Below are 25845 nucleotides of genomic sequence, written 5' to 3' on the forward strand. Positions count from 1 at the left end.
TTTTTCATTAATGACCAGTCTACTGTGCAGAGGGGCAGGCAAAGACACAGATTCATAATCGCAATCAGTCACTGCATGAGGTGATAATGTTCAAGACGAAGTAATAATGGTGTAATGAGCGAAAGGGCAAGTATTTCTGAAAGCGTCTCCCAGCTGTTGGATGAGAGCTGCACAAACTCCCTTTTTGCATTTAATGGAAATCTATTCCAGTTGACTCTTGTTAGAAATGTTTTCAAGCCTCATGTTAAAGCCTCATAAAGCTTATAGTTAGGGATGGCTCGGGTGACCCTGAAACATCCCATAGTTAAGATGCTATAGGCCCAGACTGCTGGGGGACATCCCATGATGCACCTCTCCTCCCTTTCCTCTTTATGTACATATGACATCATTGTTGTCATTAACTTGTGTTTCTCTCTCTCAGCAGGCGTCCCTGGCCTGGTGTTACGCTGCTTGTTGTCCCCTCTTTCCTGTCCTCTCAGCCCCCAGCTGGTCCAGGCAGATGGCCGCCCTTCCTGGTTCTGGTTCTGATGGAGGTTTCGTCCTGTTCAAAGGGAGTTTCTTCCTTCCACCATCGCCTTTTAGTTTCCTTTGCTAGGCAACTTTTATTTTTGGCTTTGTATGAATCGGACCAATTTTTAACAAATATTTTTACTCTTCATTTACAGTTGTTTTAAATCTCAAAGTCATGCCAACAACAGAACAATAAAAAACTCCCAAAACACAACCTCACCAGATCTGAAATTATGTAATTTCCAGCAATATTATTGCATCACAGCACCAGCTTGTCTCTGTCTGCATGCTGTATTCACTGTACCACGATATTTGGATGTTCAAACTCTTTTGCACCTGCATTTTGCCCATAGGGCACTATTTTAGGAAAACATGTGATGTAGGCAGGTTTCTGCTTATAAATAATCCATAATGAGAGAGTTATCGATATAAACGACACCTCGCCAAGTTAAAAGTGTTAACAGTTCCACTGATCATCCCACTTTGAGCTGCTGTCATATTTCATAAGTGAGTATTTGGCCTGATACACATCATAATTGTTATTGAGTGTTTTTACGAAGAAAATTCTTGGTGAAGAGGAATAATCAGATGCATATATTCATCGTCTCTGTGTAATTTCAGGAGATTGATGTTGTGACACGGGGTCAGAGTTTTGCATTCTGAGACCTGAAGAGACTTTTCTGCCTTTGGGACTCACAGAAGCTCAGTCAGCTGTTTTCCTGGTCTGAAATCACTCTTCTGCTCTTTGCAAAGGGCTATAATCTCGTTTCTCGATCCTCCTCCCATATTTTTTGTCAACTGGTAAAGTTAACTCTCTTGTTATCTCTGTTTTGGAGCTAGGCTACATCAAACAATCCACGAGTGCTGCTTTCTGCCCTCCGGCTGCACACATTTGTGATTATTCTACACAGATACCCGTCAGTGTAAACATATACTTCCATATATGATGCTGAGCTCAGGCGTATAAACAAGGGATGCTTTCTACCTCTGCAGCTGTGCATGCTGGTGAGTCGTAGAAGATGCACAAAAGCAGATTATCTTTAAATGTAGCCCTCTTTAACTCACCTGTGTTTGTTATACAGTTTTAAGCTAATAAAAAGGTATAAAACTGACATTAATGTGAATGTTGATATCATGATGATGAAACATCAAAACACTCGAAATATAATTTTTTTAAATGTATTTATTTATTTAAATTCCCATAACTGCTTGTATAGGTCACTTAATTTAAGAAACAACTCAGTTTAGAAAGCTCTATGAAATCTAAATTCTAATATGTGTTTCTTATTTTCTCCCGGCAGGAAGCTTGAAATTACATCTGTTTTTGTCCCACTCAATCAGATTGAAGGTTTCTTTCATTTTGGTCAAAGTTAGTCAAAGTTAGTTAGCAATAATTCTAATTATCACCTTTTAGAAAAAAATAAGAAATAAACAAATAAATAAGATGAAATTTGAATTGCATCGGAGCATTGGACCAACAGTGAGATCCAGGGTTTATTGAGGCGATATGTAATGGAGGAATTACAACTTGAATTTTAAATGGAGCATTAACCTGCCGTCTGGCTGTTTTGTTACTTCAGCGTTCTCCATCTGTGTTGCTGTGTTTTAACAACTTGGGTCAGTTCAAATGAATCCTGACAAAACTTCTTTAACAGAGGGATCAGAACCAGCTGTCCATGCTTGAACCTGCAGACAAGTGAAATGTAAGTATTTTTCCATCAGTTTGGTCTGTGGAAGTGAGGACTCGGTTCGGTACTGTATGCTCTCTTATATGATAATGAATCGCTTTGAGGGATACTGAGTGCAGTTTGTGTCGAATGTATGTTTGCATGGTAGCTTGAAGCTGTAGGACAGATCTCAACCAAGACTCACCTCCTTGATTTGTTGGTAAAGTGGAGTCCAGTTGCTCACTCCACGCCCTCAAACAAGTTTAAGGGCTTTAAATCCAAGCTTGTCATTGACATTTCATTCAGAATTCAGGAAAATGTGTCAACTTGTGTGAAAAGGGTAAATGTCTTATTTAAATAGACTGAAAGCAACAATATTTTTTCCTTTAAAATCATATACTACTCAATGAGAAAGGTATTCTCTTCTTTCAATAACTAACTGAGAGGCTTGACCCCAGTTTCGTGTAAAACGATCAGCCATAACATTAAAACCACTGACAAGGAAAGTGAGCAACACTTCTCGTCGCATTCATTGCGATGAGATTCATTGTTGTATGTCTTTTAATGTCTTTTTAATGTACTGCATATTCTTATCTGGACCTTGAGTCTGTGAAATAAAGTTTGTTATTATTGCATGTTCTGCATCCTGGGACTCACATGGATTTTACTTTGACACCTTTCTAAACATTTCTGTAGACCAATCACCCCCCACAGCCATACAATATGGCATCACCACTCCCCTAACAAGCAGCTTTCCAGAGGGACAGCATCAGGCCTTGGAAAAACAGCTTAGGAAGGGCTAAAAAGCATGCCAGAGGTGTTCCCTGACCTCTAAACTCACCAATCTGACGGGATCTGACAGCATCTGTGGGAAGTAAGCCTAATACACCAAGACCCTCCCCACAACCCACAGGGCCCAAAGGATCCTTTGCTAAAGTCCCGATACAATACACTGCATCACACTTTCAGATTTCCTTTGACCACACCTTGACTGGTCAGAGCTCTTTTGGCAGGATGAGGGGAGCACAATCTATATTAGGCAGGTGGTCATAATGATATGGCTGTGCTCACTCCAATGACATCTTTTTTCAATGCGGGAGGTAGCTTTTAGAGTCCATTTTCAGTGGCAAACGTGGTTAAATGATATATCATCTTGTCAGCATCCAACTCCTTAGATGATGTTTTATGAAACAGTGCGTTTTTACAACCATAAACCAAGCAATGTTGTGGTTTAGTAATGATGATATAAGGACATGACTGTGTAGTCTATCACGATTGTTTGCATTTTTTTATTTTTGGGGCTATGAATCAAGATTTGTGTCCCAGTTGAAAGTGTTGTCAAATAATTCAAATGATCCAGAAAAATAAACAGTTTGACCTCATCACTCCAAGTGATGCATTGCTGAATTTGACCTGTCAGGCCATTAAAGAAGTGGAGCAGTAGTTTTCCAGTTCCACCCCGCACGCTGCTACAGTGCTGACACGCCGCTGGCAGCAGATCGGTTTTGTGGGCAGTGTGTGAAAGTCAGCAGAGACATTCCTGCTTCAACGCTGCTCTTTATGCTTGTAAGAGTGACAGAGCCGGCCAGGTGCACTGCTGTCAAACAGAGAGTGCGAGCACAGGTACACAACGTGCTGAAAAGCGGAGCGTATGAGTGTGTAAAATGAAGAAAAAGCCTGAATGTGTGATGGTGTTTAAAGAGTGTAAACTCAGCAGAGCTGTCCCACTCTATTTCCTCAGCTTCTCTTTGCACCCTGTGATAATCAATATAGAGCCCTATAGGCTCAGTTGGCGTGGCGACAATAGATAGATCAACATTACATTACAGATGAGGCATGTCGCCAGCCTGTGGGTCTTGTTGAGCAGAACACACTTGCAGCGTCTGTCTGTTTGTGTATCATGTTTTCCACTTTCCTCCACCCAGGGCTGAGAGTTTGATATTTGTATCAAGCATGCATATCTTCATTTGCTCGCTATTTGTTGGTCGTTTGTGAAGTGTAGATGCAACAGAGACCAGCACAGGTGTTGTGTTTGTGTTGATGGGCCGCCTGCTTCATTTGTATTAATATTTCAGCTCCACAGAGGGCTGCACATCTACAAGCTGCATGTAGATGAATTATGTAAGAGAGCGGCACGGGGGCACGGTACAGCCATTTCTACTCCATCTCAATCTCACGGCGACTTCATCTGTTTGAGGCAGGTTGAACGCGAAGGATCGAGAGAGATATGTGTGTGGATGACGTGTGTGTTTTCTTTCTCTGCTCCACATTATTACTAAAAGTGGGGAAAAAACCTCCTTTTCTCCTTGAACACAAGTTTCATATCGACTCATTTTGTGCTGAACACACACACACACACACACACACTCACACAAATATGCGCACTCATCCATGCAAGGAAATACTAGCGTCCAGATGTCATCAACATTTTTTTTATTTAACAGCAGCAACATTTGGCATGAAAATTAATTGCTTTATTATGTACTTCGTTATGTAAGTGTACTGGTTTTCAACCTGAGACCTTGATATAGTAATCATGTCTAAACTAAACATATAAAACAATGCTTATTTAGACAAATACAGTACAAAAATGGCCATTTTTGTACAGAAAATAGCACCCATTTAGTCGTACATACATTCAGGGCTCTTGGTGATTAACTATATCCGAAGTTTTACAATAAACAAATGGAATGGAGTGGAATTACACTTTAAGACTTCCAATGCTCATGATGCTCTGACTAATACAAATGGCCTAAGAGGTGGACTGCTGATCTTGGACTCCTCCAGCCTTTCCAGCTCTAATGAATAAAATGGTCGAGGGAAGCTGGCAAGCGGCTGCAGATCTGCGCAGAGCAGACTGAAAACTGCAGGTCCAGGGATTATAACTCTTCCTGGTATTACAGTGTTGTGGTCTCTTGATATACAAAACGGAACCAAATGCCGAAGCTACTCCCTCATGCATCTCCGCTGCTTGACGAGATCAGCTTTTAATTTTAGGCATTTCTTTTAGATTATATCATGCAATAATAGTGACTAATTTGATTTCTATAAATCTGCTTATCTGTAAGATCACTAATAATAATAATAATAAGAGCTTTCTGTTATGGACAGGATTTTTTTAAACTATGTTCCTCTCAGACTTATTTTCAGTAATAAATGGATTGGATTTTTAGTAACTTCTGTAATTTTTTCCTTGCAATATAAAACTCTTTTCTAATTTAACTGGAATGCAAATATGCCAATGCTGATTAGTACATAAATAATGTATTTTTTTGTGTATTTCTTGTCACAAACAATGAATAAATTCTCTGTAAATAGCAGCTTTTATCAAGTGGATTCACTTATTTGCCTATGATAGCAGTCTGGTAGTCACTCTTTTATTTTGCCTTCCACAAGCATATCAAGACCACTCTTCAGCACACAAAGTGCTCATCCATCTAGCCTCTGCATCTCTGTTTTGCAATGGTAAGGTGCACCTTTGCTTCTGGAGATCAAAGCCCAGTCCTACTTCCCTCAGTCGACCTTCTTTTTCCTTTGATAGAGGTCAAAGAGTGATGGTCATCTAGTCAACCAAATGCCCCCCAATGCCATGGTTGAAAGTGTAGATGACAACTACTCCATGATCCCTAAAAGAAAAGGGGCACCCCACCTCTGGAAAATTGAGGGGTAGGGCCAAGTGATATGAACAAGGTTGGGAACTGGGATTGGACCCAAGTTGTAGCCTGTCAGTAGGGTTTTTGGGAGCCATTTTGATACCTAGACCACGATGGTTTGTCTTCCTCTCTGATAGAATGTAAAACAGAGGCGTCGGACAAAATGTTAGAGGCAGAGGAGGGATTGGGGCAGTGCCTCCTGAATCCATTTCAGAACTGTAGATGATGCATTCACAGGTGGAAGTTGTACATAAAGCTCTCACTAAATGCAAATAAGATATATAAAACGTGGTCAGGACGTGCAAGTAAATTTTTAGACGATTATTTTAATGAACCATGATCTAAAGATGAGGCAAAAAGTCTCGGTGAGTCGGCATCAAGACGTGCTGCTCACCATGTCACCATCATCTAAAAGTGTGACTAAAATCTTGATTATAAAATTTGGACATGGTCAGATATGCAGTTTATGCCCCAGAGAAGTGGGATGTTTAATCCTGCAGATCATAAAAGGCACCACAGGGAACGCCACAACCACCCTGCAGCTCTGGTGTCAGGGTAGAAATATGTAGTGGTGGCTGAGCAATAGCCACCACAGTTTTCCTATCACTCTTATCGATCTGTGATGTGGAGTCTCTGACAGCAGTGTAAATTAAATAAAGGAATGGTATACTGCCATGCTGTATTATGATCAGAGCTCTGATAACACTTGATGTAGATTCAGATGAAAAGTGTCGGAGATGCTCATTAACTGTCATTATTCTCCACATTTCCACCTGTTTTCCTCAAGCTTCTGACATAACTCACAACTCTGAGAGCGTAAACTGCACGTCATGTTGTAGCTGCAGTCTAACGGTCTAACTTGTCACCTTGCTGCAGTGAAGCAGAGGTGCACTGCAGGGTGTGTCCGTACACCGTGACATTAACATCAGATGTGATGCCATAAAACACAAAAGCTTGCTGTGATCAGACCATAAACTGATTTTAAAAGATGGATATAGACACCGGTACGAAGCCAGTGAGAAAGTGCCTTAAAGTGCAATACTATCAAGTAGTCATTGTGGTGTCATTAGCAAAATGCCCTTATTTTGATCCGTGTGGCAGTTAGCCTAAAGATATTCATGTGATTAATCAGACATTAGGCCTCAATAATAATATAATTTTGTTCATAATTTTGTTCAATCAAGTTTTAAGTATCAATTTAAGCTCCACTCCTTTGTTCAACTCTGGCTGCACGATGGTGACAATTAAAGCTGTTAAACAGCGGTTTATAATCCAGTGGGTGACGTCATGGTGATTATATGAACTTCCAATCCTTTCTCCTTCCCCTACATGTCTAATAGATACAATGTGCCTTTTGTCATGGGTTCCTGAAATGTAGTTAATGTCTTTCTTTAAGGCAGCTAAAGTGGAGGTGGAGGAAACATTAGACTTCAGTTTGACACTACTCTACTCTTTGCTCTTCACTGTTTGGTTAGGTTTAGACACCAGAACTTATCTGTTAGTTTTAGGTAACACAATTTCCTGGCTTGGTTTAGGAGCAGAAACTATTTGTTATGACTCAGGAAAAGACAAAAGCCTGGTTTAAGATATAAAGCTTCATCATATGAATCTGTGTGCTGAATACCACCATGTCACTATGTTTACCCAACATGTTGAAAACTGATGCTGAAAGCGTCCTATGACACCAGAACGGTGGTCTCAAACTGATCCGTGAAAGGGCCGGTGAGGCTGCAGGTTTTTGGTCTAACCCTGAAACTGAACCGGTTAAGACCTTCAGTGCAGGCAGTTCAGTTGATTGAATGAAACAAGTCAGCTGTGCTGCTGCAGGGTTGGAACAAAAACCTGCAGCCATACCAGCCCAGTTTGAGACCACTGCACCAGAATATGACACAGGCTTTTATACAGAGTCAGTGGGTCCAACAGTGAATTGTACTTGGCACCTTTGTCCAGGGATGACAGTAAAGCATAGCTTTTTGGTTTTTATGGGTCTAATGATTAGTATATTGTTTCCATGTTCAAATGTTTGGACAGCGCCAAAATAAAAATCAGACGTAAAATCTTTAGACCAGTAGCTAACTTAATTGTTTTTGTGCTTTTTTAAAAAAAAAAAAAAATCAAGCAAGCTGTGTGAAATATACACAAGAATCACCATAAATTAGTCCTAAACTAGCAACATACAAGGACAACTCCATCTATTATAAGTTTCTCATACTCAAAAACTGACTCACAACACATTTTACTTTCTGTGCTCTGCACCTTTTACCATTGTGGCCAACCACCACACCCAATAATTTGTAAAAACCTACCCTGCCAACATGACCCACCCGCCATCTGCACATACTTTTCACTATTTTTCACAGCTAACATCATCCCTACATCAGAGAAATCACAGCAGGTCTGGAAAAGCTTTTCATTTTGGTTGCAAAAGATCTTAGAAGAGGTCGCTACAGCTGAGTAACAAGGTGACTGACAAGCCTCTGCAGGTCCTGAGCCCGGTTCTCAGTGGTCTTCAGCACCTCCTCATGGTTTGCCTTCTCGTTGCTCTCATAATCTGTTACAACCTTGTTGGTGATGAGGGACAGACCCAAGACACGAAGGCCACAGTGACGAGCCACCACCACCTCTGGGACTGTGCTCATACCTGGGCAGAAGGAAAAGGTTGTATTTCACCACGATGTGTAAAAACAATCGAAGAAAATACATTTCCCACGATGCAACGGGACAGCAACAGCAATAGTTTTCAAATGTGGTTTTATTTGTGTGATATGCTCAAATTAAGAGAATATTTCTCACATATGAACTCATCAGTTTTCATTCTGATACATTTCCTACTTGCAGAGGTTAATTTTCAGTCTGATGAAGAGGAATAACATTATGAAATAGGTCTTTTATTCACACAAATACATACAATTAATCCAATTTCTTCTTTTTTCGATTGACGTGTAATTGTTTTATATTTTTTTTAGATGAACACTTGTCAGCACTTTTGTAAAGTATTGATGTCAAATAAGTCACTATGGCTCTGAATATTATTTCTGGCTCACAATTTATTTGTATTTCAAATGGTTTTAGATGAACTAAACTAAAAATCAAACTAAAACCGAATTCGCCCTTCCAACAGGGCACTAAAAAGTGGGAATGCAATAAGGTCATGACACCATAGTGATGTATAGCCTCAGTATTTCATAAGAGAATGGGTTGCTTTTTTTAGAGGAATATATTGGAGCCAGAGATGTTTTGGAGCCAAGCAGCCATCAGTGGTATTGCACTTTAAGGTAATTCCTTGTTGGCTTCACATCAGAAACCTGGTGCCTATGTCCATCTTTTACTTTACTGCTTATGGTCTTACGGTCACCATTTTATGGTGTTCGGAAGATAAGTCAGACTGCACTCAATGTTAGAAATAACATTAATATATTTCCCCCACTAATGTTGGAGTGTGACACCCGATGCTGATGAAAAAGACTTATCCGACCGGCACATTAATTTACAACAGTGGACCCTGGAGCTACTAAGCAGGCGTCCTCTCTCAGATATTAATGAACATCCTGCTAATCAGAATCGAGTATTCATCCAGTTCATGGTCTCAGCATATAATGTAGGATTGTTTGTGTTTCAATGCCACCTTCTGAAGAGAAAGAAGTGAGTCCAGTTTAATCTAAAGATGTGTGACTGTTAAATATTTATGTGGGAGGAGGGAAAAAGGACCTGGAGTTTTCAGTGACTAAAGAAGGAATAAGACACGCTTTGCTATGTACCTCTTTGGTAGTTGGAGGTTGTGCAACAATGTAGAGGATGTGAATTTGATCTGAAGTGTCTATGCTTTGAATAATTACAAGGTTATTGGCTAACTAGTGTGAGGGGGTTCAGATAGAAAAAGCATCCTTTGACAGAAAAAAAAGCAGATTCTCCTTTGATTGCTTTGCAAAGACTTTTGGGATGGTCTAAAGTTAGCTAAACTGATCACTGTCTGCGCGCTATCAAGTTGTGTCAGTCTTCACGCTCATAACATTAAGGATAAAAAAACACCTTCACACCATCAGATAAGTTTTATCTGCACAGCACAGTAAATCTGGTGAAAACTGATAACAAATTAGAGGCTTCGCTAATTGGCAAATGCGATTTGGCTTCTGTAGTTCCTGTTCCAGAGTCTCATACTACTGCTTTTTCATACATTATCTCACCTTATTTAAATCATTTATACATTTTTACTCATGACTCTGCAGTTGGTTTTATGGAAGGTCATACAATTGCAAGTTTTTCCACAGTAAGGTAGTATTTGTATTAAGTCAACATGACAAAGCTGTACTAACCCACAGCGTCAGCCCCTAGCGTCTGCAGGACTCTGCACTCTGCAATGGTCTCATATGTCGGTCCAGCCAGCATGCAGTAAACTCCCTCCTGCAGGAAACTGTCGCAGCCCTGCTCCTCTGCTGTTCTCTTGGCCAGGGCCCTCAGCTCTCGGTCATACGCATCAGACATGCATGGGAAACGCACTCCAAACCTGCAGCAACGTCACATGCACAGATAAGACACACAATGATATGCAGGATACAGATGAAAACTGTCATAGTAAATAGGCATTTGTGCTCTACCTCTCCTCATTGTGTCCACAGAGAGGGTTCTGCCCAGCAAAGCCAGGCATGTTGATGTGATCTTTAATGAGCATGATGTCTCCCACACTATAGGTATCGTTGAGTCCTCCTGCTGCATTTGTAACAATCAGAGTTTCCACACCCAGCAGGAAGAAGACTCGCACCGGGTATGTCACCTGGAGAGAAAAACAAGATATGCTTCAGAGACAAGTACTGTCACAACCTTGTTGTTTGTTGTCACAACACGAGATGGAGGTGACTTGGGGACAAATTACATGAGAAGTCTGGTAAGATGTCATTGTCTACTGTGTAACTTGGCCTCGGTAAAATGTAAAAGAAATGCAGGAATGAAAAGTCACTGCATGTGCGCTGGTGGACACTAATTGTGCTTTTTTTTGTTACATTCATCACGACGAAAGAAAGTATTCAGATGGGGCAGGACTCGTCACCTTGTAATTCAAATAAAAGGAGATTTAACATGTGGTTGAACTGATGTGTCAATGCCTCAGCTTAACCAAACAGGGGGTCAAAGCTGCAGTTAACAGTAGCTGAGAAGAGATGTAATGTCATTTGGACTGGAAACAAACTCTGGCTTCTCAGCTCATGTCTGCAGCTTCTCTTTAAAAACCCTCTAAAGTCTGTGCGTAGACGTTTTCCTGTTTTAAAAACTGGCAATCATGCCTGTTGTGACAGTTTCACAGAATGTTATGAAAATATTTTTATGTCCACGTATGCAAAAACAAAAAAGAAGAAAAAGAAACTATGACTGTGTTGAACTCTCACATCACCTCAAAGTAAATGGAATACACCCCTGGCCATGCAGCAAAATGTTGCCTCGACTGCTAAAAAATTCAAATGTGGGCTATTTCCAGCCAACAAACTGACACTGCCATCTAAAGAGCTAATACGCTTGTGTGGTTATTACAAACAGGGTCCTGGTCATAATGATCACAACACAGGACAAAGTCTGACTCAACCTCCCAGACAACCACATGGTCGAATATACCTCATTCAGGTTTGGTATCGTCAAAACCTTTTTAATTTAAATCAGTTTATAAATGTTTCAACCGAAGGTATTTAGTGTAATGTCTAAAGTCTTGACTGAACACTGGAGAGTTGTTATACATCTGTACTGGTGTTACTGTGTGCATGAGCCTAGATTTTATGATTCTGGAGGTTTTTATTAATCGTTTAATGTGGACACACAGCTGGTAATAAAATAGGAACAGGATATGCAATCTCCAGAAGGCCAGTCCCATGTTGACACTATGACACACAGAATTGTTTCCTCATTAGCCTTGTTCCTTGTGTAGCTGTCACTACAGCTGATTATTCCACACACAAAGTAAATTGTTAGCCAGAGTTTTAGTTAATGGTCAGTCAAGTTGTGATCAAAAGTCATTATACATCAATTTACATAAAGACCAAGGATGTGACGAAATTTTAAGTGTCGCGGGAGCAGTTTTCTCTACGACAGGATACATGAGATGAAGTCCAGTTTGAGGCAATAAATTCAAAGGGCAATAACCCATTTTGAAAGCAGTTTTATATGAGCACAAGTTTGAAATACTTTCACCACAGCCAGTGTCTTATTGGGGAGATCTGTCACAAAATCAATCATGTGTCTTTCAAAGATGTTCCCTCTGTGACGAGAATTACTGAGTTAGCTTTTCAGACACAGCCGGGGCTTAAAGATTAAGTCACACCTGCAGAGCCTGTGAATGTTTCCTCAAAGTGACTGACAAAGTCAGAGTTTAAACTGCCAGCTTAGGCTCAGTTACCATATATAGTATATCATTGGCATCAGCAAGATCTCAAAAGACAGAAGCGAGTTGGCTTGAGATAGAAAGTGTAACAGACATCTGCTCACAAGACTATTGAAATCAGTAAAAATGATAAATGTATTTATATCTACGCTATCCAGAGTTCAAATATAAATTATTCAAATGAATGAAAAGCTGAGTCTTACAGACAGCAAAGAGGGTAAGCGGGGTATAAATGTTAACCATCGTGAATCAAAACCCAATTTTAACATTTTAGATGTAATTACATGGCTACGTGGACCCCTGAAAAAGAAAACTGGTCAATAGACTGATTCTACATTTAAAATCTGTTTGACGAAGGTTTCGCTGTAGAACATAAACAGTGTCAAAGAAAGAATGCAGCATCTTGAGTCACTGGGTGCCCTGCATTGAAACCAGAGTACTTACGCCCGTGTGCAGCTTGTGAGGTAAAAAACTGACAATAAAAACATGTCTGACAACCAAAGCTCAATCGGATTACAACACACCATCATATCAAAGACTTTTTCCAACCACAACCGCCGCGTCTGGGCAAAGTCAAAGTAATTACAGCATATTTAGCCAAATTTGTAGCTGAAGCTTTACAACCTTACACTGTGGCTTAGAATGCCTGCTTTGGTGATACTCTTAAATTAGAACTTTTGTTAAAGGTAACAACTAGAAAAAGTATTTACCTGCCAGAATTTAAATAAATGAAACAAGAACTCTCAAATTACGAAAAAAATCCCCAATGTTTTATTAGATTGATCTGTTTGAAGGTAGCCAACAAATGCCACATTAATTGAAATGTTTTTTCTTAAAATTAACTATAAGAAATAAACATTTATGTAAAAGAAGAAGAAGAAGAAGAAGAAGAAGAAGAAGAAGAAATAATATGTAGTTAAGGAAGTGTCTACTCTAAACATTAAAGTATCAAGTAACATGGTTATTTGGATGGTGGTCTCTGTCAGTATGTGGTCCAGACTGAAATATCTTAATAAATATTCAATATACGGCCATTAAATTAGGAACAGGTCATCAGTCTTCAGCGTGGACGACTTGGAGCTCATAAACCACTGCTTTGGTGAATAACCACTAAAAGCATGCCAATCTCCTCAGCTTTGTTTTCTGTTTCGTGTTAATTAGCAAATATTAACATGCAAAAACTGAAATTACAGCTTTGCATTAATACAGCCTTACACAACTGATAGCAGAGAGTTTTGTTTCATTCAGTGTAGAAAGTAAGTTGTCAAATATTAAAAGCAACGCTTTTAAAATTTCACTTAAAAATTTCCCGAATACAGTGAATGATTCTCGACATGTGAAGCCTACCGTGTGTATGTTGTAGCCCTCGTAGAAGTGGAAGCGGCCCTGCATGCAGACACACTCGCAGCCCTGCAGCCTCCCAAACACCAGCCGACCTGCATGGCCCTGCACTGCACAGCACATGAACAGTATGAGCAGCTGCAGATGTGCTTACGAGTAGTATCCAAACAGCTGCAGTTAAAATTCATTTGGGCAATAATTAGAAATCTTTAGATGTTATTCATCACAATGCAAAAATATGTTCACATTTATAATTACACCTGCATCCATAAGCAGGTAGATATAGAGATAGCTCAACCAGGTTTGCTTCCATTAGTTTCTAATAACGTAAAGTTATTAAAATGTACTCGACTAAACAGTTAACCAGAACATTAAAGCATTAAAGTAAATGTAGCTTATCGTTATTGATGGATAAATTAACTCTATATATAACTCTATATCAGTAAGTTATAAAGAAGAGTGTCAAAAACTATGTCCATTAACTGAATCTCCATAAATTGCCCTTAAGCATACAGGCATTTTCACCAAAGAATGCTTAAAGAAAAACTTTGTTAAAGGGATAGTTCGCCTCTTTTGACATGAACCTGTATTACATCCCATATTAGCAATATAATTTATCAATCAATCAATCTTTATTTATATCGCGCATTTTCATACCACAGGCAACTCAATGTGCAAAATGTCCAATGTAAACTGTGCAGACCGAAGTGCAGACCCAGCAGTCCCCTGCTTCCGAGCAGTAAACACCATAACAGGTGCGGCTATCGCTAGGTGGCTGGACGCATTGATATCAAGGGAGGCAAAAATAGCGCCAAGCGATGTGAGGTCTGACTTTTTCCTGGAGAATGATTTTGTGATGCAAATGTATTACTCTTTTGAACGCATATTGTTTTGAGAAGCAAGACGCTTTATTTTTTTAGCCCCAGTCAACTAGCCGGACTACCTTCATCAACACCAAAACGAGGCTGGAACTCTGCTCACAGGACGCAGCGGGGGGTAAGAAAATGTTCATAAATGATGTTGCTAATATGGGATGTCATACAGCTTCATGTCAAAAGAGGCGAACTATCCCTTTAATGTTGATGAAGACCTGACTTTTGTCCAACAGAATAGCTGTGGATGAACCTGAAGGCAGCCGTTAATGGGAAGAAACTAAAAAACATTTAATAGCTCAAGTTAATTGGCCAAAATTCCTTAAAGCTAACTTTTAAGAAAGTTCTCCTACTTTTGTTGATCACAGTTATATCAAAACTCAATTTACTTTAAGAACTTGGGTGAACTGTCGATGTTTGAGGGGATATTCATTCAGAAATGTAGGCGATGGAAACAACGTACCAGTGCTGGTGGGGAAATGTGGAATATCCGTATACTGTAACACATCTTTCTCTTCCAGCAGGTCTGCCAGACCGCCCAGGCCTGAACCGCAGATGATGGCTACTTTAGGACGCTTCTTAGTGTGGGCCAACAACCAATCCGCTGTCTCCTTGTACTCATCATAACTGTAACTGATAACATGAACACTAAATAACTGGGACAGAAAAAAATCAGATGACAAAAACTTTAAATGCCACGAATAGTCGACATTTTTTAAAAGAATTACAAGTCATCTATGTCTGAGAAGACCTGGAAGGTATATTAACCGCATGACTGCTCCTTTGAAGGTATTCAAATGTGTACGACCATCACCATCAGGGTTTTATGAAGAAGAAATAAAAAACATATACTTCAGATATTCATGGACGTAAAATGGATCTGCTTGAGCATTTCTGCAGTAGAACAGTTTCCACTAAAGTAGTTTTACCCTTAAAAAATAAGTAAACCCTACAAAGTCAGCAGGAAAAGTCACTTTGGTTCAGCTTTTGTATCCGCTCATGTGCTGTTAAAGTCTACGAAAGGTTCGAAATAACCTGGTAAACTGCACTGCAGGGTGTCATGATGACAAAAAATCTCATATCAAGGTAGCTATCATTAACAAGGAAGTCTTTGTAAAAAGAAGTATTCATGCTAGACGACATCATGCATCACACTCATGAGATTTCATTTTATTTCTAAAGTAAGTGTACCAGCCATATTATGATGTTGATTTGATTTGGCTTGCCTTGGGGTGCTGCATGAAGCAAAGACTGAAACAGTCAGTAATTCTGGTCATAAATCTGCCTGGAAAGCTATCACCTTGTTAATGTTCCCACTGTGCCTGCAGCTTTGTTATTAAGACGGAGTGACACTTTAGGCTGCAGACCAATCTGCATCGGGAGAGAGCCTGATGACTTTGAGCCCATTTTGTAGCTGTCATCTAGGATGACTGCTACATCTGAGGAGCCTTGGGCCTTCAGTCTTTCAATGTTTTGTCCTTGTGACTTCATTGCAAGCTAAACCAAAATGAATATGGACATGTTTTGTCGACCCTGTGCTTTCGTGCCCAGGCTGGACTATAAAGTTAAAGGAATGATTTTCAATATGAGTCATAGTAAACAAACTCTCCTTCCAAATATCCACAGGGTTTATGCTTTGATTAATGCCAAAACAGGCTTTTGTTGACCCTTCTTAACAGAGCTATTACATAGTTATGTGATAAACAAGTATCCTTGTATTAGGACATAGATGGAAATAATGTGATCATCTCCAGATTTGAGGTTAATCTAAGATGAACAAGTTATACAAATTAATTAACAAAATCAAAGCCAAAACTCAGAAGCAGTGTGTGAAAAACTAAGTGAACCCTTGCTGCCTCCACAGGAGTTAAGAGGGTAAGTAGCAGCCAGGTGCTGCTGATCAATGTTCTGATTAACTGATCAGCAGTCAGTGTGAGCAGCTCTATAAAAGCAGGAGTTCCAAGCCAAGGAGGAAAGACATCAGCAACGATCTCAGAGAAGCAGCTGTTGCTGCCCATCAACCTGGGAAGGGTTATAAGGCCGTTTCCAAACTATCTGGAGTCCATCGTTCTACAGAGAGAAAGATTATTCACAAGTGGAAAACATTCAGGACAGCTGTCAATCTTCCCAGGAGTGGACGTCCCAGCAAGGTCACCCCAAGGTCAGAAACCCAAGAGCTACATCTCAGACTCTGCAGGCCTCAGTTGGCATGTTAAAGGTTAAAGGTCACCCCAAGGTCAAAAACCCAAAGAGCTACATCTCAGACTCTACAGGCCCCAGTTAGCATGTTATAAAAACATTTGTATAAAACACAAGACTTCTGGAATAATTTCCATTGGACCATCAGTTCTTTACCATGACCCCCCAGAATAATCAGGTTGTTTTACATTTTCAGGTTATTGTTTTTTGTTAAATAAACATGGACACTGTGTCGTATGCTATGTGTTGTTCATCTGAGGTTGTATTTACCTACATTTAAAGGCCTGGTAAGGAGTAAATATCTTTTTAATCATATCCTGGTTCATAAAAACTTAAAGAGATTAAAGAGGGTGTTTTTCTTTTTCATTTGATTGTATTTCTGCAGGTGGTGATGGCAGTGTAGCTCATAAACACCACAGAGACACGCAGGTTAATGCTTTAACTTCTGTTCCTACATACCAGCTTGTGCCAGCAGAAACTGGAAATGAATGACAGGAATTCATATGACTTTAAGGGTCCATCTTTTTTAAATCAGTGATGTATAAACCTGTAAAACTGAAAGGATGAGACATCAGCAGCAATTTACAACAAGTAGCTTTTCCATAAAAACTTGATTACATGATAAAATGTATGTAACGATGGAAAATGAATGAATCCATTTGTTTTACTTCAGCAATGAAAACAAATTGAGTAGTTTGAATCTGCAAAATTGAATATACAAAAAAATGATCATGTCGTTTATAGCACAATGACTTTTTATTGCATATTTTACAAAACTGTTGCTAAGTGTTGTCCTGGCTGTGTATGCTTATTATAAAGTCCATAATAAAGTAAACCCAACAGATCCTAACATCATATTCAAGATACTGAACTTTTTCCAGCTTTATCTTTAATTCAATGATTGTTCCTGTGTGAAAAACTGTTATAATGGACTGGAATGACCTGTAGCAACAAGACAATTCCTTTTAATTTTAGAAAAATCGGTTTAAACTGGACGGGAAAAAAGATAGCTGTGCATTCCTGCTTTATTTCTGAAAGCTTTTTGTTTGTGCTTATATTTGTAGGCTACTTACAGGCAACTTTGACAAACTTTCATGTAAGCTGAGTTCAACTGTTGTTTGCCTTTTAAAAAGACTGCATCAGAATAGGTTTTTAAACTATTCAGCTTACATTTGCAAGTATTCTTAAATAAGAGTAAGCAGGTAGTGAGCTCCTGCGGGCTGAGGGGGGGGGGGGGGGGGGGGGGGGTCGGCCAGCCTCGCGTGGAGCTGTCCGTGGTGCTGGGGCTACTCTGTACTCCTGTTCTGGAGCCCTCGGCGGAGCGGAATGCCCTCCTGGCTGCCTGCCACACACAACTATAGTCCCCAAAACATAAACACGTTCCACCAGCACAGGCTGTTGCTAGGGTCCGAGGCTCCGAGTTAAAACCACAAAACTCCGCAATGTGAACTGACAAGTCAGGTGGAATGCAGCAGGATTAACCTGTAACAAATCTGCTGTGATCATATATACCACCTGAAACCGACATGCTGACGTCAGAGATGGAAGGAAAGCCCTCATAGCCTGCTGTAATCCTTAGAATAAACCGTCCTGTCACAGCTGCCTGGCTTTTCGAGGCGGTTCACAAATTGCGTTCAGCAAACTTGAATATTTACCTTTACGCATCGCCTATGATCCTAATTATAATGATCTGGAATAGGCTCGACAACCTGACGCTCATTTTAGCCCCCCATCATCCGGCCTGATCAGTCCTACCTGCAGTGACTGGAGGATGAGGCGGCCGCTTCCATGCTGATCCGCTGATAAGACGCCGGTTGTGTCGTTTTCTACAGGCGCTTTACGGTGGTTCCTGAGCGGCTGATGGAGGTTCTGCTGCCTCGGACAGATGGCGGAGGTCATGCTACGCGCTGACGTCACGGCAGATAGGGTGACGGGGCGGAGCCTGCACAGAATACCGCTCTCTTTGAAGAAAGTTAAATCCAATTTTCTACCAGGCTGGGCAACTCAGTGATCCGTTCATTGGACGTGACAAGGCTGGGAACACGAGGGGGGGTGGAAAAGTGGAAAAGCTGGGAACACACAAAAATGGGGTGACATGAGTTCCCATTAACAGATTCATAACCATCAGAAAAGTAATGTCCTAATACAACAGTCCAGTGAGCTTAAACACCAGATGATGTGAGCAGTATGTGCAAATAGTTTCCCTCCCCCTGTTTCTGTTTCCCACTCTGGCTACAACAATCCAAAGTGCTGACTAATGGATTAGAAGAAGAGAATGACAGTGACGTGGGAGAAACCACACACACACTTACACACACAGCCAAAAAGGAAACTTATTCAAACAATATAGCATTAAAACTAAACAAATGTGGTGTGATGTCACATGGTTAAATGAACTCCAAGCATCTGTCTGAAAGTGAAACAACATTTTCACTTTATCTATAAACAGTTTTTAAGGGCTGGAAACTGGAGGTCATGAATTTAAAACAGGACGACTTTAAGGTAAACAAAAACAACAACAAAAAGTTTAAATAATTAATGTGTTGCAAATGAGCATTGATACCCAACATGATACAAATGAAATATTATTTAATTCATTCATACTGTGACCCAGAGAAAGTAAAGAAATGATGGAGTCTCAGAAAAATGACTGATATCAGTGGTGATCAGGGTCAGTATGTCTCCATTTGAGAGATCCTTTCACTGAATCAGTTAAAATGTGTCATGTACATTCATTCAAAGGGGATTAATGGATTTGTAAATGTGTAGATTAAACTGGAATATTCTGCCCTGTCATCCTGTTCACTGGGGTTTCAGATCCCTTTTGTTGTCCTGCTTGCCCTCACGATGACCCTCTTGAACTCACACACACTGTTTAGTGTTGCATGAGCGTGTGGCTGCTTTGGTGATTTTGTGCATGTGAAAATGCCATGAAGTGGGATATGCAGTTCACGCTTACAAGACAGAGCAAAAGATCTAATTTAACAATTAGAACCAAAGGCCAAAGAAATTTGTAGGAGTCATTGATTTTGTGTTTCCTGGAACCTTCACAATTCATCCCATTTTTACCACAGGTAGGATTGTATATAAGTGCAGCCACAGGTGATGTGAGGCATCTAATTGTGGGTTTTTACCACTTGTTGCACCCTTGCTGCAGGCCTGTTGAGTATTTATTAACCTCTTTCCAAATCTTTGCATCAGTCAGATCAAAGGCAGACACTAGTACACTAAGGTTTGTTTAATCATTTAAATCATACATCAGTTTTTGGACTTTGACATCATTATATGTAGATTATCAGATAAACTTAATCTAAATGTAGTGGAATTGCTTCATAATTCTACACACATATTGTTAGTAGTTACCAAATGATCTTTCAAGATCACAGTATATTCCTTAAGAGAAATACATACACACTTTTCTCTGTTAAAGATGGAAGTTTTAAGATGTTTAATATTGTGAATGTGTAAATTTGGATATATGTGGATAACTCCACACATAGTTATGTGTTTCAGTTGTAAAGTTTATAGGACATAATGAAATAAGAGAACTCTTCTGGTTCTTCCCAAGTCTTAAAATTAGGTAAATGCAATCATAGCTGAACAACAACACATGACATATTACACTGTGTTATTACTTATTGAACAAAAACTGAGACAGAATGCTTTCATAGCGGTGCTCACACTTGATAATGATCAGTCAATCAAGTCTTTGATTTGCAGTTTCTAGCTGCTCCTTACCCATTTAATTCCTGTGGACACTGTAAATAGTTTAACACTGCCTTCAGCATTTTGGCTTAGATTTTGTGAAATTAATTATGATAGGGTTTTACATGTCATGGGTGATTTTTTTTAAAGGTTGTATTTACCTAATTTTAAAAGCAGGCATGTTTCCCCTAAAGTTACTTCCTTCTCCTGATACCTAAAACTGTAGTACTAAAAGAGGTTACTGTTTTTTCACGTTACTGTATTTTCCTTGAACCTGCTTTTACAGTTGCACACCAACCAGTCATACTTTTGTTGCCTCCGGAGCGGCTATGAGCCAATCAGCATGCGGTTTACTGGAACCTCTCTAGTTGCGTTGCCCTGGCAACAGACCACAACGGAGTTAAAACTTGGGCGCTTGTTGCAGCGCAGAATACGTGCCCGTACACAGTGGTAAGACTTTGTTAAGACGATTGATTTATGAAGAAAGAGAGATTGACTGGCGAATTTTTCTTTTGCTGTTTGTGTGTAATTTATACGAATAATTTTTTCAGGAAATATTCATTCAATTTAAAGTTCTTAGCGATGTAAAAAAGAGTCTTGAGGCACTTGAAAACTCCTAACGACATTAGGTGAACAGCTACGTGACCGTTGGTGACCGTTGGCTTTACAGTTAGCTGTTACATTAGCATGACAGCAGTGAGAAGCATAATACACCCATGGAAGCAGCACGTTAACTTTTATTTTAGCTTTAGACAGCTACTCATGTCCAACCTGCATCGATAGGTCAAACAAAACAAACTTTGAGATGTATCACTATATCACTATCAAAAGCAACGTATCTCAGTTTTAAGGCTTCACAGTTAAAATGAACCAAAACTTTCTGTTTACTAAATCACTCCTGGCCTCAGGCGATGTATTGATAATGCATTTCACTTATTGCAGTGATATTAAATGACCTTAACCTTGTAACACCCAAGCATATGAATAATCATTGAAAAAAATAATTTTGGCTGTTGTGCATTGGGAATAAACCAATATTTTTGGAATTGGGCTATTTTTGATCATTTTAGGCAATGTTGCATATTATCTGCAACTGTGGGTGCTACAAGGTTAAAAGGAAAAAAAAAAAACATCCAGGAGGGTTCAGCCTTTCCTCCTGAAAGTTTTAAAATCTCCCAACAACATCCATATGTTCTCATCAGGGCATCTTTAACTGTCAATATGATTTAACGTGGAGCTCAGCCTCATAGGGTTTGTTAATGTCAATACCGGTCCTTATTTTTGCTTTAAAAGCATACTTTTGTATATTTATTTGAACGTGTGAGTAGCTGTATTTTAATTTTACAAACACTGCTTACACCATGAGTTATTGTAGCTCCCAAGGTATCCAAATCTAAGTTTGTCTTTAGCCACAGCCAAGCAGTCATCCCAGTTTTATATGACTTTTTTGCCTTGTTGATTCAGGTACGTAACTCACTGAAGAGCCAGGAGTTGAACAAACTTGTGCTTATTGAGAATAGCGAGACACTCCTTTTATAAACAGCAATATCCCTATGTCATTATATTACATAACTGGTGCAACATCATACAGAAAAAGAGAAAATTAAGCCTCATCAGTCGGGTGAACATTGTGTGGTGATGCTCTTTACACGGCTTTCATTTGATTATGTAAAGATAAGCACCTAATTACCATTTTCTTTATGTATTTCTCTTCCATGACATCTTCTTTTTTGCAGGTTATTTTACTGCAGAGCACATTCAGAATGAGAAGTGCTCAGACTCAGAACAAGGCATCCCGGCTTTGCAGTAATAAACCTTTCGTAAATGAGGACAAATCAAGACGGGTGAGTTTATCTTATCCCTTTTAACCCTTTTCACTGAACTAAACTGACAAGAAAGCTTGACTAATGCTTTCTAAACTTCACTCTGAAAGGTTATCGCAGTCTTATTCAAAGTTCTCTGCAGATGTTGGACCCCTGTTTTCCTCGGGAGGGGCCCAGTTTCCTGTGACCAACATTTTGGACATTGTCCCATGCTTTTAAAGAGCCTTCTTCAAATGACAGATTGCCCTCATAATTACCTTGGCTTCTTATAGGGAAGAAAAATCGATATTTTACCACAGTGTTTAGTTGCTGTGACCTCTACTCAGCAATTTTAGGCCTGCGCTCTCTCCTGCTTCACCTGGAGCTCTCTTCGATCATGAAACAGAGTATCTGTCTTTACAATTAATTATACTGATTTCAGTCTTTGTTTGACGATATCTCTCCTTTAATCACACAAAGAAGCTTGCTGAGTTCATTACCTACATAATGTAAAAACATCGGTATACTTTGGGGTTGAAGAGTGTTGCTGGGGAAAGGTGTGTCTGGGTTTTTCTCCCGGTTGCCTGTTGCCTACGTGACCATTCCTCGGATAAGTGGAGAAAATGGATGGATGAATGTATGGATGGATGAATGTATGGACTATATTAGATAAATGATAAATAGATAAACCTGGTAGGAATGAAAATGTAATAGAATTAAATTAAAGACAAGACCAAAAGTACAATTGAAACATATTAGAGAAGTAAAACCAACTAAAACAATTAAATAACTAAGACTCATGAGATAAGTAATTTGTATCTGTAGTTACCTGTAGAGTTTGTCAGGGTGAGGGTGTGGAAGGTTGGACACGGATGCGGACTTAGAAGGTAAAGGAGATTTATTTAACAGCAAAAACAAAGTACCAACGTAAAACACGGCTAAGCCGGAAAAAAACGTTGTTGTGAACGAAAACAAAACAAGGAACTTAACACGGCATGGGTAAATAAATAAATACTTAACTTGCAAAACAGGGAACGTGGAACATGGGGAAACAAGGCAGGCAGGGTCAGGTATCATAGATAAGGGTAACAGAGGCAAAGATCCGACAAAACTGACAGGGGAGGCAGGAAACTAAATAGAGGGCTGGGAGTGATTGGAGAGTGAGTGCAGCTGGAGACAATGGACAGGTGAAGGGAATAAACTAATTACCTGGGTGAGGGAAGTGAAGGGAAAACTAAACATGGACTGAAAACAAACATAACCTAAACATGAAAACCAAAAATGAGAGTCTCTGGGCGTGACAGAGTTTAATTTGAGATTTTTTTGTGCAGCTCAGAGGGTCTGGTATTAGAAACTGCTCCTGATCTCATTTGCTCAGTTGAGGGTTATATAAACACGGTTTTCTTCTACATAGAAATCATGCCTGTATATGTAAATATATAAAGAATAAACTATTTGTCCCACAGCTATGAGCAGCGCAGGAGAAACAGTAATGAAACATCAGTTACAAGCACAACTTTCAAACATATCAACAAATTTGTTGTTTCTGAATAATAAATTGAAGTATGTAATGTGGAGGCTATTGAATATTGCATATAGTTACCCCCTGCTTAATTATTAAATCAGACTTTAGGCTAAAATCCTTTTCTAACCCACCCTTGAAATAGTCTAAGTGCAGTTACATGTTTCCTGGCCTCTGGTGCACTGATACAGAGGTGACAGTGGATTGTGTAGAGTGGTTATTAACCATGAAATGTTGCTGATGGGCCTCACTAAAGCAGGAAAATATTAACCTTCTCTAAGCAGTAAGCACATGAAATCAGTTCATGTATATGTTGCTAATGGTGCTATCTCTGATAGGTGTCATAGCTGTCAAAGCTTTGAGATGACAGCCTGCACCTCATGAGCTGATTAACGTGTCCCATTCCCTCTTTCAGCGGTAACGAACTGTGCCTCATCCTGGCTGTTTAACATTGTAAAAGTCTGCGTGTTGGTGTTTGTATGCAGGTGACTCCATCGGTTTTCACCCAGCAGATGCTGCAGTCCACAGAGGAGCGCCTGAGTAACGCCAGCGAGGCGCACCCGCCTCGCATCCTCGAGCAGCTCTGTATGAGCGACACTGCACATCACAAAGTAAATACCAACAAATGTTGTCGTTCCTCAGCAGCTTTATGTCTCACTTCTGACAAGAGAGCAGCCAGCAGAAATGCTTTCAGATGGTGCAGTGTCAGCTGGCATTGATAACCAGGATACTGCAGTGCTATAAAAACTTGAAACTTGTTCTAGAAGCTATGCTTCATTTAAGGTAAAGCACCTCAAATGGCAGCCATTACAGCTCAGATACTGGCTGTATATATTCATCACAATCAAAATAACTGAGCACTAACATGGCCGTACATATATTAAATATACATATATATATATATATATATATATATATATATACAGTATATTGATTAATGAACGTATTTTTGTCATTTCATCCCCTGAATACAGATCATGTGCTGTCTGCTAAGGACATTTACATTGTTCCAAAGCTGCTTCCCCTTAGTCAGCAAGTGCCGCTTGATGGGCAGAGGGCAAACGATGTGACTCGGTGCTCATTAACTTTAAGGGCAGAGTTTCACATGAGGTTTGAAGCAGAAATGTCAACAAAAGTTCATGCAGTGCCTTTGAAATTAAGAAATGCCCCCATATCACATCTAACAGGAACAATTTTTGCATCTCACCTTGTAAACTTTTTTTTTTGTGTGACTTTTTGAATATGCAAATATGTAAGTGACTAACCTTCAGAATGAGCAGCGTCAGTTGCTAAGTGAGAGCAATCCTCCGTGGAGCACAGAAATGTACATACAGCGAAGTGTTGTGTTATATCTGGTAAATCTGTCACAATAGAAGATATAAAACATCTACTTTCAGATGACATATTTTCCCATAAATATGTTGCACCATCAGAAGAAGTGTAGAACACCATAAAGAACAACTAAACAGTTGGACTCATAAAGTCACTGTGCGTCTCGCTGAGCTCAGTTTGTTCCACAAGCACATATCCTTACATTATAACCATATAATGGTTAAATAGAAAGCTTGGCTCTGGGAAAAGATGATAAAATTCCTCCAACATCACCTCTAAAACACTCGTTAACACATTTACATTTGTTTTTTTAAGCTGTTTGTAAATCAAAGTTTAAGAATGACACAGTTTGTCAGAAGGTGTTGTTTATGCCAGAGTCCTTGGACAGGCTAAACAAACAGGCTAAGGTAAGATGTAATAAAGTTCTCTCATGTTATATTTATGTTGTAAAACATATGCTTCCAAAGCAGAGCAATGAATGTATTTTGCACTGCAGATCGACTGTAAAACACAGAATACCATATGGATTGCATTAGGAATAAGCTCTGTTAAATGCTTTTTTTAGCACTACTCACACAGAACCTCATCAGTATTCAGCCTTGCATGTGCACGTGTGTGTGTGTTTTGTCAGTCATCGTCGGTAGACATGGACCGGCCACTTTTCCAGCCCTACCCACCTCAGCTGGTCTTCCAGAACTTCATTCCCTCACAGACCTACAAGTTTCCTCTGCTTCTTGTCAACAAAGACAAGGTGTGTTGATAAATTAGAGTGAGGAATATTATTTATGACATGTTCAAAGAAAATGGCTGCTGTGGAACTACTCTTTCTAATCAAAACCAGCTACGAAACATCAGACAAAAGTATCCCTATTTTTACAACA

The 25845-nt window shown here is 39.6% G+C and overlaps 2 protein-coding genes across 3 annotated transcripts in view; one reads left to right on the forward strand and one right to left on the reverse strand.

The window, feature by feature from the left end:
* Positions 1-4599: 4599 nt before the first annotated feature.
* Positions 4600-18486, reverse strand: pnp6 (purine nucleoside phosphorylase 6). 2 transcript variants are annotated; one of them, XM_075470703.1, is made up of 6 exons: positions 18359-18486; positions 14868-15031; positions 13539-13642; positions 10426-10601; positions 10144-10334; positions 4600-8471 (listed from the first exon to the last, which is right to left on the reverse strand). In XM_075470703.1, the coding sequence occupies exons 1-6, from the start codon at positions 18391-18393 to the stop codon at positions 8275-8277; spliced, it is 867 nt and encodes a 288-aa protein (XP_075326818.1). In that variant the 5' UTR covers positions 18394-18486; the 3' UTR covers positions 4600-8274. The 2 variants fall into 2 exon arrangements, with proteins under 2 accessions (XP_075326818.1, XP_075326817.1); XM_075470702.1 differs by having other exon boundaries at positions 14868-15037.
* A 2509-nt stretch (positions 18487-20995) lies between these two features.
* hydin (HYDIN axonemal central pair apparatus protein) overlaps positions 20996-25845 on the forward strand; it is a 95187-nt gene continuing 90337 nt past the window's right edge. The window contains exons 1-4 of the mRNA XM_075471211.1: positions 20996-21004; positions 21773-21811; positions 24118-24243; positions 25596-25715. Coding sequence (XP_075327326.1) covers positions 20996-21004; positions 21773-21811; positions 24118-24243; positions 25596-25715 — 294 coding nt within the window. The remainder of the gene's footprint in view (positions 21005-21772; positions 21812-24117; positions 24244-25595; positions 25716-25845) is intronic.

The sequence above is a fragment of the Odontesthes bonariensis genome, chromosome 7, assembly GCF_027942865.1.
Source record: "Odontesthes bonariensis isolate fOdoBon6 chromosome 7, fOdoBon6.hap1, whole genome shotgun sequence".
NCBI classification, from domain to species: Eukaryota; Metazoa; Chordata; class Actinopteri; order Atheriniformes; family Atherinopsidae; genus Odontesthes; species Odontesthes bonariensis.